Below are 14,928 nucleotides of genomic sequence, written 5' to 3' on the forward strand. Positions count from 1 at the left end.
GGATACACGACCAGACAATATGCTCGATGTCGTGGTAGCCATCGCCACAATCACAAAGATTGTTTGCTGCGAGCCCAATTCGATAGAGATGCGCGTTTAGGTTGTAGTGATTGGACATAAGCCGAGATATCACGCGAATGAAATCACGACCGACATCCAATCCCTTAAACCAAGCTATCGTCGAAACCTTAGGGATAATCGTGTGTAACCAGCGACCGAACTCATCTTCACTCCACATGCGCTGCCAACTAGCGAGTGTGTCCTGACGAGGAATGTGAAAAAATTCGTTATAAGCAATTTGCCTTTCAAAAAGTGTGCCTTCTGAAGCGCCCACCTTAGCCAACCTTTCTCATTCCCCGGAATCGAGCAATGAGAGGGAACCCATGCTAAGGTAATCTTGAATAATTTTTCGACCAAAACACTCAATAGATGTCTTATTCTTGTTAGGAAATAAGATGAGCGTTTATCAACTTTCATTGAGCGGATTGCCTCTATTGAGCTGAGACTGAGATGAGACGCTGAGACGAAAATATCTCCGGAATGTATTCGGAGCGTAGATGATCTGGGATTCCATGGATCTTTTGTCGCATGGACAGATCAAAATTGACAGAGGAATTGCAAAAGTATGGGAAGCAAACTTGGTTGGAGATGCCCGGTGAAGGGTGCACTTCATGGGTAAGGTACTCATGGTATAGAGACATAAAACTTGACTGAGGAGTCAGTTGGAGTAGATTTTCGAAGTTATCAATCACCAATGGATTCATGATCTTGCAACGGATGAGAAATCTGTAGGATAATTCTGTGAACCGAAGAGTAAGCGGGGGTACTCCTGCCAAAACTTCGAGACTCATCGTATGTGTCGAATGCAAACACCCCATGGCTATACGCAAGCAACGATATTGTATTCTCTCCAGCTTGAGAATATGAATCCTGGCAGCTGATCGGAAGCAAAAACTGCCATATTCTAACACTGATAATATCGTTGTTTTGTATAACTGAATGAGGTCTCCTGGATGGGCACCCCACCATGTTCCGGTTATTGTTTGGAGAAAATTGATTCTTTGCTGGCATTTCTGTTTCAAATACGCAATGTGTATTCCCCAGGTACATTTAGAGTCAAAATATACTCCAAGGTATTTGAAAAACATCGAGTGCTTGATCGTTTTGCCGGATAGGTGAAGCTGGAATTGGGCGGGTTCGTGCTTCCTAGAAAAAAGGACCATTTCAGTTTTCTCCGTAGAGAATTCGATACCCAGCTTGAGAGCCCTCAAATCATTGTTGTATTTTATTTCAAATCTCCATGTGTTTGTGTGTGCGTAAATACATTTCTCTGATTTTAGCTGGAGAACACAAAAATCGTTTGGAACACTCCTACCAACAAAGAAACGGGATATATTTTCCTGGAAGAAATAAAACACGGCTTTGAGTTTTCAATCATTTCGAAATTAGCTCATATTAATACTTATTACAATATGTTTTGTTTTCGCTCGCTAGACTCAGCTTTGGTTAAATTTTATCAGCTGTTACTAAATACCATTTTCGTGTTGTAAGTCCTTGTGTTGTTTCATTGATTTTTTTCTTTTTACAAAAGCTAGAAATTTGATTCGATACACCAAGCACACTATACGTTTCAAAATCGTTTCCACAATCGACTGTCTTTCGTCTGTGTTTCTTTTGTACCCCAAAATTTGATGTTTCACCTTTTTTCATGTTGAAAATCTAGAACATCAATCACAAACCAAATACCTAGGTTCACATACAATAAGCAGCGAATTTAGAATGTACAGATAGGTTGTTTTTTTTTTGGGACATTTCAGTGATATGGAAGAAAATTGATCATGAGGCTGTCCGGTATTCCGAACATTGGGTGAAGGTTCATTTCGAAGGTTGAGTTATTTGGCAACGTAGCATATGATATAAACATTTCGACAATTTTCTGGTTTGAGCACATTTTTTATCTGTTCCTTCTAAAATTATTTGAATGTGTTGTAAACATCATAGTTATTCGATAATACAGGAGATATTCTTCCATTATTTTGCAAAAAGTTGTGATAAAAATGTCCATGATAAAGACATGTGCAGCATTAAAGAAACGTTGTATTTTCTATTTTGTGACAGTCGACCATACAGTTGGTTAGTGGTGATCAAAGGCAACATGTAAATTTTGTGCATTTTTTTGAGTCCTGATTTTATTACTCGGTAATTGCTATTTTTCGTTACAATCACATCACAATGCATTATATCGCTTATTTACTTGTTTAGCGAACAATCACATGGTATTGTTCTCGAAAAATGTTCTCCCACTGGGGAAAAAGCTTCTTGCCACGCAGTACCAATAAGAGATTTTACCGTTACAAATAGATGAATTAATAATCAACGTCCTACTACTCGGTAACTTCTATTTCATACTAAGGTATTTATCATGTTTCCAAAACTAGCAGGAAGTGTTGTGTTGTTCAACTCAGCAAGAATAAATTTTGTTTATTTAATTATTGAGTGGTGTTCATGGATTTACAACTATTTACAACACTAACTGTTTACAAAGTTCAGCAATAATCAATTTTGTTTTTTCAAATGTTGCCATGCAAATTACATATCCTTTTCAAGTAATCAAGAATGTCATATGAAAATACAACTTATTAGGAATACACCTGCAGCACACATATTGTCTGCACCTCGAAACTTTACCTGGAACGTTTCGTAGCTAAACTAAGTAACAATATTGATTGATCATTCTTGCAAACGAAATTGGAACAAAGAGAAAAGAGTTCGAACCAAAGTCAACAAGCAAATTGGTAGCACGATTTTAACGACAGAGGGTAAACTAACCATTAACATTACCTACGACTAATTACGATTAAATTTTGCGTCATGTTTGCGCTGGCGAGAGAACAGCTCTGTATGGCTGCTCTTTGTTTTCCTTATCACATACAACTAAGTCGGTAGCGTGTAATCCTAAAAAAACATACATACACAGGAGTGGGTCCAACATAAGCATGAAGCTGTTCCAGCCAGCTCCTTTACAGCGTGACGTCCCCGAAGTCCTGCAGCCACTTTTCGTACGCGGCCAAACTGTGAGGCGCCACGGAACGACGGATTCGTTTCAATGAGTTGTGGAAGTCGCTTTCCCGAATGCTGCGCAGCTTTGTGACGTCCATGTGCTTCACCTCCTCGACGTTGAGCTCTGTTGGTAGAATAGTGCAATATTTAATAGTAGATAGCATATCATTGAACAGCACTGCTGAAAGCATAATAATCAGGAATGTATATGATAGCTTCAGTACAGTGGTATAGACCGATTCGTCACAGAGCGCGTGAAGAAAACATCATCTGCATGATGATGGGGGGTCTTTGTGGCCTAATTGGTTGCGTGTCCGCTCAGGACCCTCAACTGACCATCGTTGTGTGTTATTCTAGGTACTACGTCCACGCAACAATCATCATGTGACGGTAATCCCAGCCCCTTACTGCTCACATTATGGTCTGCTGCATCGGTAATTGGCACTGTTAATAACACAACAATGGAAGCCTCATATCAACAGTCCCGATGTGAACAGTCCAACTGTGAACATTCGAACAATAGGAATACTCTTACGCCGAAAAAGGCGACATGTGTATCGATAGAATAGGAATACTGTTACGCCTAAAACTGGCTACAGTACAATATACAACAAAGCAGTATTCTAGTCTAGAAATTTGAAAAAAAATCATCCTTCATTTTCCTTCATATTTCTGTAGTTTAGGCATTCAAGAATATACCCTAGAAAGGACTTATCGAAAATTCTATTATTTTCCGAGTTAGAGCCATTTTAGTGATACGGTATTTAACCTCGTACGACCGTAATAATGAACTTCAAACGCGTTTTTTCTCGGAACTAGTTTTTTCAAACTGGCGTACACGATATCTCAAGTTCTACTGAACCAATTCATGTCGAATTACAGGTATATAAAGTCAGGTACCTTTAAGGTACCTCTATAATATATATAAAGTTACTCATATTCAAACATCGTTCATCAGTCGAACAATCTTATTTATAGAGTGAATAACAGTATACCACAATGGACGTGTTGTAGACCGTTTCCGATAAACGGTAAGAAATGTTCATCTGAAAAACGTTTCTTAACCGTGTCAATGATTGAGAAACTTAAGTCAATGGGATGCAATATCCTTTTAGATACATCTTTAAAAATTTGCGGATCATGCCGTTTATCTGTATACTCAAAGCAGTGTAATACTCAGGAGCAGATTAGTACAGCAGTAGGAAACACTTTAGAAGAAGTACCATCAATAGATTCAGTCGTTTCGGCATCTTCGCAGGATTCCCAAAACAGCATTATACCAGAGTATTCCCGAGTGTACAACATTGAGCTATCCAACAAGGGAATCGCCGGTATTAACGTTTCACCAATAATGACGAAAAGCCTTGGACAGGCTAGTTACCCCGAACAAAAATTCAAAATCTATTTTCCTTTTCACATGAAGAAGACGAAGAGTCGAACTTCAAACAAAAGGCAAAAGAGTTTGATGAGATTATCAATCAGCTCAAAGAGAAATTTGACCACACAGAGACAACAAGATCAGAAAAAGTTACAATTTTAACAGTTTTGCCTATGTTTTGGTCCGTGCAAAAAATGGAAGAAGAATTTGGCGTTAATAAATATATGGCAATTCAAGTCAAAAAACTCGCAAATGAAAAAGGTGTATTGTCGACACCACATAGCAAATATGGACCAAGTTTTAGTGAAGATGTTAAAAATCATGTTTCGGAATTTTATAATGACGACGATATCAGTCGTTCATTACCTGGAGAAAGAGATTATGTTTCTGCAGCCATAGATGGGAAGCGTCAACACACCCAAAAAATGTTATTAATAACATCATTACGGGAAACTTTCAACAGATTTAAGGAACTTAATCCAAATTGCCAAATTGGATTTAGCTCTTTTGCATCAATGCATCCGAAGCATTGTAAATTGCTGAGTAGTTCAGGAAATCATAACGTTTGTGTTTGTACATTCCATGAAAATGTAAATCTTATGCTTCATAGTCTCAAAAAACATTCCTTTAACATTGATTGCAAAGAATATATGGAAAAATACTATGTAACATATCAAATAGATCAAAATACTGTTACCTTCGTGAATTTAAAAAATTCCCAACAATGGACGAGTTTGGAAACTGGTTTCTAGATGAGCTTCAGGAACGCAATTTAATTGAAATCACTTATGCACAATGGATTTCTACTGATTGATGCGACATAGAAACTCTTGTAAAACCGGTGGAAGAATTTGTATCGTATTTTTGCGAAAAAATTACTTACTCGTGATTACATTAAAACACAACAGTCCACATTTCTTAACAATATAAAAGCTAATTTGCAAGAAAATGAGGTTGTTGTGATATGCGATTTTTCCGAAAATTATTCATTTGTGCTTCAAGATGAAGTTCAAAGTCATCACTGAAACAATGATCAAGCAACAATCCATCCATTCGTTGTTTATTATAGTTTTAAGTCATGACACAATAGCTGTGCAAGTATTTATTTCTAAATTGGTAACATTTTTGAAACAACAAATGCAGGTAAAATGAATAAAATTCATGTCGGAAGGTGCTGCATCCCAGCATAAAAATAGGAAAAATTTTGCGAGTTTATGTCAGTTTAAATCTAAATACGACATTGACGCTGAATGGCATTTTTTTTGCAACATCACACGGCAAAGGACCTTGTGATGCAATTGGTGGTACATTAAAACGAATGGCAATAAAAGCTAGTTTGGCTAGGCAGCATGAACATCCGATTACGAGTGCAAAAACGTTAATTGACTGGGCTAGCAAGCGAAAAGAAGACTATTTTACAAATTTGTCATTTTCGTATATATCACAAGAAGAATATGATTAGGGTTTGGAAGAGTTGAGTAGCATGTATGATAACACCAAACAAATTCCAGGTACCCAAAAGTATCATTCTTTTGTACCTGTATCTGAGAATGAAGTAGCAGCAAAGTTGTACTTTAACGACATTTTTTTTTTAGATAACTGTAAATCTCGACGTGTCATGCAATTTGAAGACATTTGGCATCATTTTTTTTAAAATCTCGATTTTCGGTGATTTTTCATTTTTCAAAAAAACTCAAATTTTAACGTTTGTGACACCAGTTAATGAAGTCCGAATGAGCTTATATTTTGCATTTTGTATATTATCGTGGCATCAACATTTCGCAGTATGTTCCGAATAAAAAATCGAGATAACTATTTTTGTTGGCACCCAAAACCATACTTTTCGTTTAGTGTTCCGAAAAAAAACCTAGAGTCCTAGAGTGCCGATTTTTCACAAAAAAAATTGTTTCGAGATGGCACTAGATCTCGACGTTTCATGCAATTTTAAGACATTTGGCACAAAAAAAAATTTCGAAAACCCTTGATTGGGTAATTTTTCGGTTTTCAAAAAACTCAAACTTTGACCGCTTTGCGCTACTCCCTCTTATGTCTGATTGAGCTAATATTTTGCATAGGGTGTTTCTTCGAGGTGGTGAACATTTTTTGTGGGATAACTTTTTGAAACTGGTTTGTCTACCATACAAATGAAACACAAATTTCTACATTACTCGAGAATTAACCGAACCAGATTTGGCATGTGAAAGTTTTAGGGTTCAATAAATGTTTTCACGGTGGTTAGATACTCCCCCCGCCTCTCTAAGGGGAGAAGAGAAGAGGGGTATGTCTTTATTCTATCATATTTTCTGTATCAAACATTTATTCCATGTAACGGAGAAACATGCTATTTGCAAGTGGTTGAAAAAAATTGAACGAGAATGTCCGAAAATAATCTGATATTATAATGAAGAGTTTTGGTAGAAGTACTAGGAATTTTATAGTAAAAGATAAATTCAATGGGGTCGATTAGAAGATCAATCAATGAACAGTTCTGCGATTGGCCTCATGAACTTGCGCTTAGTAAGAAAACGTGAATGTTTGAAGGTATTGATAACAAAAAACAAATTTTGGGCGGGACGAAGTCTGCCGGGTCAGCTAGTTCAATATACTCTGCTTAGACAATTCTGGCTAAGCCGCATAACAATATCTGGAAACAAGCAGGGAATAAAGGAATCTTCTCTAGGGGTTCTGAACGACTGCGACCATTAGTTCAATGTATTGTAATAAGAGCAAAGGAACATGGGGCCTTAAACCTAGAATGGTTATTTGGATCTACACTGCCAATGTGCGGCCTAGGATTTCCTATGCTTCATTAGGATGGTGGCAAAAGACTAAGAAGACCGTAACTACAAAAAGCTAAACAAACTCCAACGACTAGCATGCGTTGCTATTACACCCTTGAAGGTGCTGGAAGCTGTCCCTCATCTGTTACCTTTGAACCAACATGTTCACCTAAAGGTTAAGAAAAGCGCTCTAGAAACTAAAAGATGGGAAAAAATACTAGACGGGGACAAAACTGGTCACATGAGTATCCTGAATCTCTTACCAGTAGGACCATCTTCAGAGATGAACAGTGATTGGATGGAACCTAGGACAAATGCCGTAATTTGTGTACAGCGTAATAGAACCTTTCCGTTCAATATGGGATGAATGTAGTCGCAGTGTTCGTAATGGTTTAATCATATTTTACACTGATAGGTCAAAAATGGGAATCAGAACAGATGCCGGAGTGTATGGTCCCAGAACAAAAATCTCTGTAGACCAACAGTTTTCAGGTACAAATAGCTGCAATAATAGAATGTTTAAATGTCTCAAAAGAAAATATAGACATGCTAACATCTGCATATTCTCAGACAGTCAAGCGCCACTTAAAGCTCTAAATGCTTTTGAAAAATTGTCTGAGAATGAATTGCGGCATTCTAAGTCAGATAAGTTCGGTACAACTGTACTGGATTCCTGGCCATTGCAGTATAGAGGAATGAACTTGCCAGAAGTGGTTCAAGCTCACTCTTCACTGGTCCAGACCATTCTGTGGAATATCTGAATGTGTGTTGAAGAGTGAGCTGAAGAAATGAGAAGACGGGAAGTAATAGCCAATTGGATGGCTGTACAACTTAACCAGTCAAAAAAATGTATGAAAATTTCTCAACAATTGTCCTAATAAAAAAGACTTTAGCACATTCACTGGTTTTATAACAGAACACGGTCCGAGCAAATACCATCTTTAAAACATAGATTTAGTATAAAATGATATTTGTCACTTTTGTAATGCCGAAAGTAAAACCTCAGAACATTTGCTCTGCAATTGCGGAGCTCTAACAAGACGCAGACTTCAGCACCTTGATAAGGCTATTCTAGAGCCCAAAGAAGTTTGCGCTGGGTCGTCAATCAGGATTATAAATTTTATCAAACAGATTATTCTCAAAGTGGAAACATCTTTAAAAAAACGAGTCTACGACGGTACGTTAAAATAAATACAAACGAAGCTTACCTCTGATTGGTTCTAGTGCTGCATCTTTGGCCAGAGCCGTGAGGTCTGATCCGGAATACCCGTCCGTCGAATGTGCCAATCGTTTTAAATCTGCATCCGCTAGCGGGCTTCCTTGTTTCTCCAATAACCTTCGTAACAGCAGCTCTCGGGTATCCAGGTCGGGTAATGTAACGTACACTCGCTTGGGAAATCTCCGCAGTGCGGCTTCATCGAGTTCTTGCGGTCGGTTAGTGGCTGCCATTACCACAATCTTGTCGAGCTCTGAATTCGCCGGAAGGCCGTCGAATTGCACCAGAAATTCAGTTTTCAGTCGACGGGTTGCTTCGTGTTCACCGCTGCTGCGCTCCGAAAGCAGCGAATCGACCTCATCGATGAAGATTATCGAGGGTTGCATCTCACGTGCTACGGCAAACAATGCGCGCACCAATTTCTCTCCATCGCCAACGTACTTACTGGTTAGTGTTGCGGCCGATATGCTGAAAAACGTTGCCGAGCATTCAGTTGCTACCGCTCGCGCCAACAGTGTCTTACCGTTGCCTGGTGGACCAAAGAGCAACAGACCCTTGGCGGGTGTTCGAAGTCCCGTGAATAGCTCTGGCCGAACAGAGGGCAAAATTACCATCTCCTGGAGGGCTTGTTTAGCAACTTCCTGGCCGGCGATGTCTTGCCACTCCACCTTCGCACCACCCTCCACAATTTCGTCCATGATTATTTGGACTAACTTTGGCTCTACGCCTTTCACGTTAATTTGTTGTTGCTGTTGTTGGCCGGACTGATTGGTGGAAGGCATTCCTAGAGGAGTCTTCGATCTGGGTGGAGTATTTTTGCCCCCGCTGTGGCCGTAGCCATTGCTTGCTTTTCGGATAGGTGAACCGCTTGGAATCTGAAGAAAAATGCAAATGTTCGTTAATACAAATGCGGTTATACAGTCGAACATGGGATATTGATGATGTTAAAGTGCTGTATTGGGGGTTGATAATTTATGTTAACGACAGCTTGTCGATAGTGCAAGCCGTTGGAATGCAAGAAATATCTACTCGTGCCCTATCGCGGATCAGAAATGATAATAGCACCTACCGAGAACTGTCTCCGTATGGCGGGTGGCGTCGCTGCCGGTTTTGGCACGATTTTCGGCATGCCACATGCGGTGGTCCCGCCACTGCTTGAATTTGGCCCCATGCCACCACTGGTACCGGTTGGAGTCGTTCTCGTGCCACCCATGCTACGGGGCAACGTTTGCGACTTGTTCATCACACCTAGATTGCCAGGACGTTTGTAACCGACTGTTAATTTCCGACCGGAAGCTGCAACGGGAACGAGAGACCAAAAATGAAATAGATTTAAAGACAGGAAACTGCTGATAATTGAAACTTTTCTTTCTGTTCTGTTCAACCCTCATAATGGAATTCAATGACATTCGATATAGGTTGTGGTTCTGTTTTGGTGAATGCATTGATCATTGCTAGAGCCGGCGAACAAGCGAATGAAGTCAGTCAATTCTGACGATTTTTTTTCGAGTTCGGAAACAAAATGAAAGCTGTTTTGAATAATGATTTATTTCAGAATAATTCTAACGGTGAATTATTCTATTTCTACCCAACACCAACGGCAATTTTTATGAAGAATAGTTAAGGAATCATCGGTGATATTGCTACCGAAACCACTTGTGAGTTACATCAAACATAAACTAGAGTATGACGTGTAATAAAGTATTAAGCCAAACATTGAAAGTGAAAGTGAAACTACACACCACAGCATCAGGAAAAAGCAAAGCTGGCAAAACTCAAAACGACATGAAACCAAATTAAGAGCAATTACGACTCTTGCCCTCCGCTTACCGACTCCCCTTCCACTCGGTTATCCTGTTATACCGGATTATATTGCAATGAAATCTACAAGCACATACACACACATACACATAAACTGCTTACCTTCCTTGCCGGTCGTTGCACTCCTACCAGTTCTTGTCCCCGCCGTTGACATCGAGCTTTCGTGGAACGTAATCATACGGTTCTCCTGTTGACTTGTCCTATCACTTGGATTAACCCGCGACTTGCTGACTACGGTAGGAACCTTAAATTGTGCTCGTTTGTGCGGCTCCCCTTTGAACGCGGCCAAGGGTGCCCCTACCACTTGGTGGTTCTGTTTGGACGGTTGCTCACTCAGAGTGAACGTGTTGGAGCGCTGCAGTTTGTACGCTTCGCTTATTTCTAGCTTGTTAGCTTCTAGCATGCATTCTACGGTAGGAATGTTTGGATGAAAACATAAAATAAATAATAATGTACATAAACATTGGACTCAAACAATAACTACCCTATATCAGTGTGAATTGAAGGAAAAATGTATATACATTGAAGTGGTGAGGTGGAAAACAGGACACAAAATCTCTTTACACTGTTAGCATCGGAATATAATTTTATTATCAGATACCAAAAAACCTTTATCTATGATCATCTCCTAACCGATCGATTTTTCAAATGTTGGGAGCTTATTTAAGTTTAAGGGTAGTTTTCGGACATGGTCATGGACATACATTTTGATTCCGAGGAATATTTTCCATTGAAATGTTTGATTCATCGTGTGATAAAATGGTATACACATTTTGTATAACAACACTGAGCATTTGTTCTATTACAACACGACACTAAGTCTAATTTTATTACCGAAATGCTCAAAAATCAAAAATGTCTGAAAAGTAAGGTAAATTATTTTGGTTTGTCCAGTCGAAAATATGATCATGGTTTGTCCACTTTTTTGAATGCTCTAATTCAGCACACCTTTGTCAAATCAGGTATTCGAATGTTTCAAAACATATAAATAAAATTGTCTTTTTCATGATTTACAGTAGTTTTAAAGTTTATTTTTACGGAATCACATGTTTTAAAGGATTATAAAATACACCATCTATTGGTGTCAATGCGCCCCTCATTGGAGCTAACATTTATTCGATCACCAGATGATTATTTCGAACGTATTCAGACCTTTTCTGGATTATAACACTTACAAATATTGTAAACATCATGCTTGCACACCATTCGTATCAGATTTACATAGCTAAACCGTGTAATTAACGCATTTCGATGACCTCAATTCAGATCATGAGTTGCCCGATTCACTAATGTTGTTTTGTCCACATGATTTCTATGGTAACCGCTTGGCGCGCTGCAGTTTGTTTATGGTCTCCTTCGCGCATAGCAGAAATAAAGTTTCTCTATGTTGAGTATCTTGAGGTGAACACTTTTAAAATGTCTAAGAAAATGCCATATTCTGAAGAAAGCTTAAATGAATGGATCAATATGATGACAGTAAACTCAAGCAATAATAAATGCAACATCTCCTTGAGAATTCGAATGTTTTCGTTCAAAAATGGTGATTTCTAAAGCTGGACAACCTATGATCATTTTTTGGGCAAACCATGATCAGAGGTGGTCAAACCATGATCATAATTCCTCTTTGAGGAAAATCGTTAGAAAACATAAAAATTTGAATAATTTCAACGCCTTATGGTAGTATTAGCAACTAGAGACTTGGGGCTTTTCAACAAATATATGTAATTATCATGAAGAAAAATCGATTTGCATTTACTAGTTGCGTAAAAACACCCCAAATCGGACAAACCAAGATCATTTACCCTACACATGTGCGCAGAGCGTGAGTGATGGACATCAAATACCGCGCCAGGTGGCATTTGGAGGAAATACTGTCACTTAATCAAATTTTGAGATGTTGACTGTCATGAAATTGTGAGTACACCACATTTCAAAACGATCAACCATCCTTTGAAGCTCCAAACAATCTAGCAAACTACAGCCATTCCATGCCAAACCGAACCGATATAGTGGTTCTCAGATTTTCGTTAAATGTGGTAGTTTTGTTCTTTTTCGCAAACATTAAACAAACATTAGAACCGTATTTTTAATTTTTTTTTTCAGGGTGCCCATTTCTATTTAGGGTGGTCCAAAAAATCGACCTTTTCACCTTTTTTCCCAAAATGATTTTTTTCCAAAAATTCATAACTTTTGAACTACTGAACCAATTCTGATGATCAACATATCAAATTAAGCCAACTAGCTATTCTTTCTTGAAAAAATATTAGGCTCAAAAAGTTTTTGAATTTGTAATTATTGATTGTATTTTTTATAGTTTACATGGTCTCAGAATCCAGGGCGCTATATCTTTTTATATTTTTGCTTGAAAGTTGAGGTTTTTTTACATAACATATCCAACATTCAGAGAGGCGTTAGTTTTTGTTCTTGAGTTATGATTGTTCAAAATTAACTTTTAACAAGAACAAAATCTTGAGGCAACAGTAGATCTCGACGTTTCATGCAATTTGAAGTTATTTGGCATCAAAATATTTTTTTGAACACTCCTTGGATAATTTGTCGAACCAGCGAATATTTTGCATAGGGTATATTACCGTGAAGATCAACATTTCGCAGCATGTTCCGTATGAAAAACGAGATGACTATTTTCATTGGGATCTTAAATCATACGTTTTTCCTCGTATTCCGAATAAAAACGACTAAGATCCAGAGAGTCGATTTTGACAAAAAAAAAAAATGTGTAAATGAAATCGAGGCTTTTAATTTTTGTGTCTCTATATTGCATAAAACTTCGACATCTACTGTCATCTCAATTTTGTTTTGTCAAAAATTGACACTCTAGGGCTTAATCGTTTTTTCGGAATACGAGGCAAACCGTATCGTTGAGGGTGCCAATGAAAGTCGTCATCTTTAATCCTGTAGTCTTCGTCAAAGACGTTTTTTTTTTTTTTTTCTGTATTATAGTGACTTTCAACGCTTCTGGCTGGTTCGTCACTTTTACCTTCCATTTTGGAAGAATGTCGGGAGTGAGAATTGAACTCGTGATCTTGAGCGTGAGAAGTATGGATGTTACCTCCACGCCAGATCGGCTCCAGTCAAAGACGTGTTGATCACGTGTCTGCGTGCTGTACAGGTGGCAGCAAAAATGATCATGTCAAATTTTTAAAACCGACCGTGCACATTTTGTATATTGGCCCAAAAAAAATAAGGCACCCCTAAATCATGTCCGATTGAGCTGAAATTTTTCACACGTCCGTTTTCTGGGCCAAGAACAATATTTACATGGTCGGTTTTTGAAATTTGATAATATTTTTTTCCATACCCTCATTGCCAGTCCCAGAAGGTCGATTTCTGGCCTAAAATTTTTTTCGAGATGATACCAGATCTCGACGTTTTATGCAGTTTTAAGTTATTTGGCATCGAAAAAAAAACGATTTTTCAAGAAACAACGTTTCAGCACCCGAGATGAGATAATGGAAAAATCGAAGATGGCGCTGATGGCCATACTGCAAATCGAATAAATAAATGTTTCGAGGATTGCGCTGGCATATGTGCGTTGCGGTTGATGGGAAGTACTTTGAAGGGGACAAATCGATATTGATGTATAATCTTGTATTTTTCATTTCCTGAATAAATTCCGAGATCAAGGTATCGCAGAAAGGTTAACTTCCTCTCCCTTCCATAGAATCTGACATAAACATCAACATAGGATATTACATTCTAGCAAGATTCCGCCCCGGCTCATAAGGCGAAGAAAACACGGACATGATGTGTAGAAATTTTGTCTGAATTTATCACCAGCGAAGAATGGCCCAGATCTTAATCTACTTGGCACCCTCGTGTGGTGTTATATGCTGAAACATATAAAAGTACGAAGGGACTTAATATGGTCCAACTCAAGATGCTTTTGGTCAATATTTGAGAGTGAATCAGGAAATGGTATGTGCCAGCTATGACGGATTTACAAAACGTTTACGAAAAGTTGTTAAAGAAAAAGATGATACGTTTGCACTTGATCAATATGACACACATGTATGTACATGTAGTTTTGTGTAGGTGTTATCACATTTTGCTTTAGTGACACCTATTCTGGAACACATTGAAATTCTATTTCGTTTAACGCTAATCGTGTTAACGCATTCACCGTTGATATGATCATCATGAGTTTTTCGGCAACGTGCAAAACTGATGGTACAAAAAGAATCATGTTAAAACTAGCACGATTCTTCAAAAATGGCTGGAGCGTATTGAAAAATGTACGACATGAAACAAACCTGTTATACGACAATAAATATTTTTTGTGTTCGCAATGATTTCTGCCAGTGGCATTTTCCTGATCGTTTTCCACGGGAGCGCCATCAATCAAATTGGATACTAACCCAGAAAATGTAACCTATCGCGGGCCATCGATAGATTCGTTTGCATCTTGTCATGCAAACGTTGCGCTCGTTCCCAGACCTCGCCTCGACCGCCCCAGCACTCAACCGCTATTCCACGCTCCAGTTCGAGGATTCCCTTCCGATAGAGTTCGATTGCGAGTTCCTTCTGTCCTGAAAGTAGAAAAGAAACAAACAAAATTTAATCAATAAATGACCGAAAACATTCCCCACAAATACGTATTCCGATTATTATGTTATTTGTACGCCCCAATAATGGGATTAATGGGCCCCACAAAC

At 38.5% G+C, this 14,928-nt stretch overlaps 1 protein-coding gene across 2 annotated transcripts in view; it reads right to left on the minus strand.

Annotated features, from left to right (window-relative positions):
• Positions 1-1,421: 1,421 nt before the first annotated feature.
• Positions 1,422-14,928, minus strand: part of LOC129763208 (spastin) — an 86,734-nt gene continuing 73,227 nt past the window's right edge. Inside the window, exons 2-6 of one of the 2 annotated variants that reach the window (XM_055762085.1) lie at positions 14,632-14,802; positions 10,358-10,663; positions 9,504-9,730; positions 8,427-9,309; positions 1,422-3,184 (exon numbers count right to left, since the gene is read on the minus strand). In XM_055762085.1, the coding sequence (XP_055618060.1) occupies positions 3,021-3,184; positions 8,427-9,309; positions 9,504-9,730; positions 10,358-10,663; positions 14,632-14,802 (1,751 nt within the window). In that variant the 3' untranslated portion in view covers positions 1,422-3,020. The remainder of the gene's footprint in view (positions 3,185-8,426; positions 9,310-9,503; positions 9,731-10,357; positions 10,664-14,631; positions 14,803-14,928) is intronic. The other variant, XM_055762086.1, reaches the window with a different exon arrangement.

This window comes from Toxorhynchites rutilus, chromosome 1 (assembly GCF_029784135.1).
Source record: "Toxorhynchites rutilus septentrionalis strain SRP chromosome 1, ASM2978413v1, whole genome shotgun sequence".
Classification (NCBI taxonomy): Eukaryota; Metazoa; Arthropoda; class Insecta; order Diptera; family Culicidae; genus Toxorhynchites; species Toxorhynchites rutilus.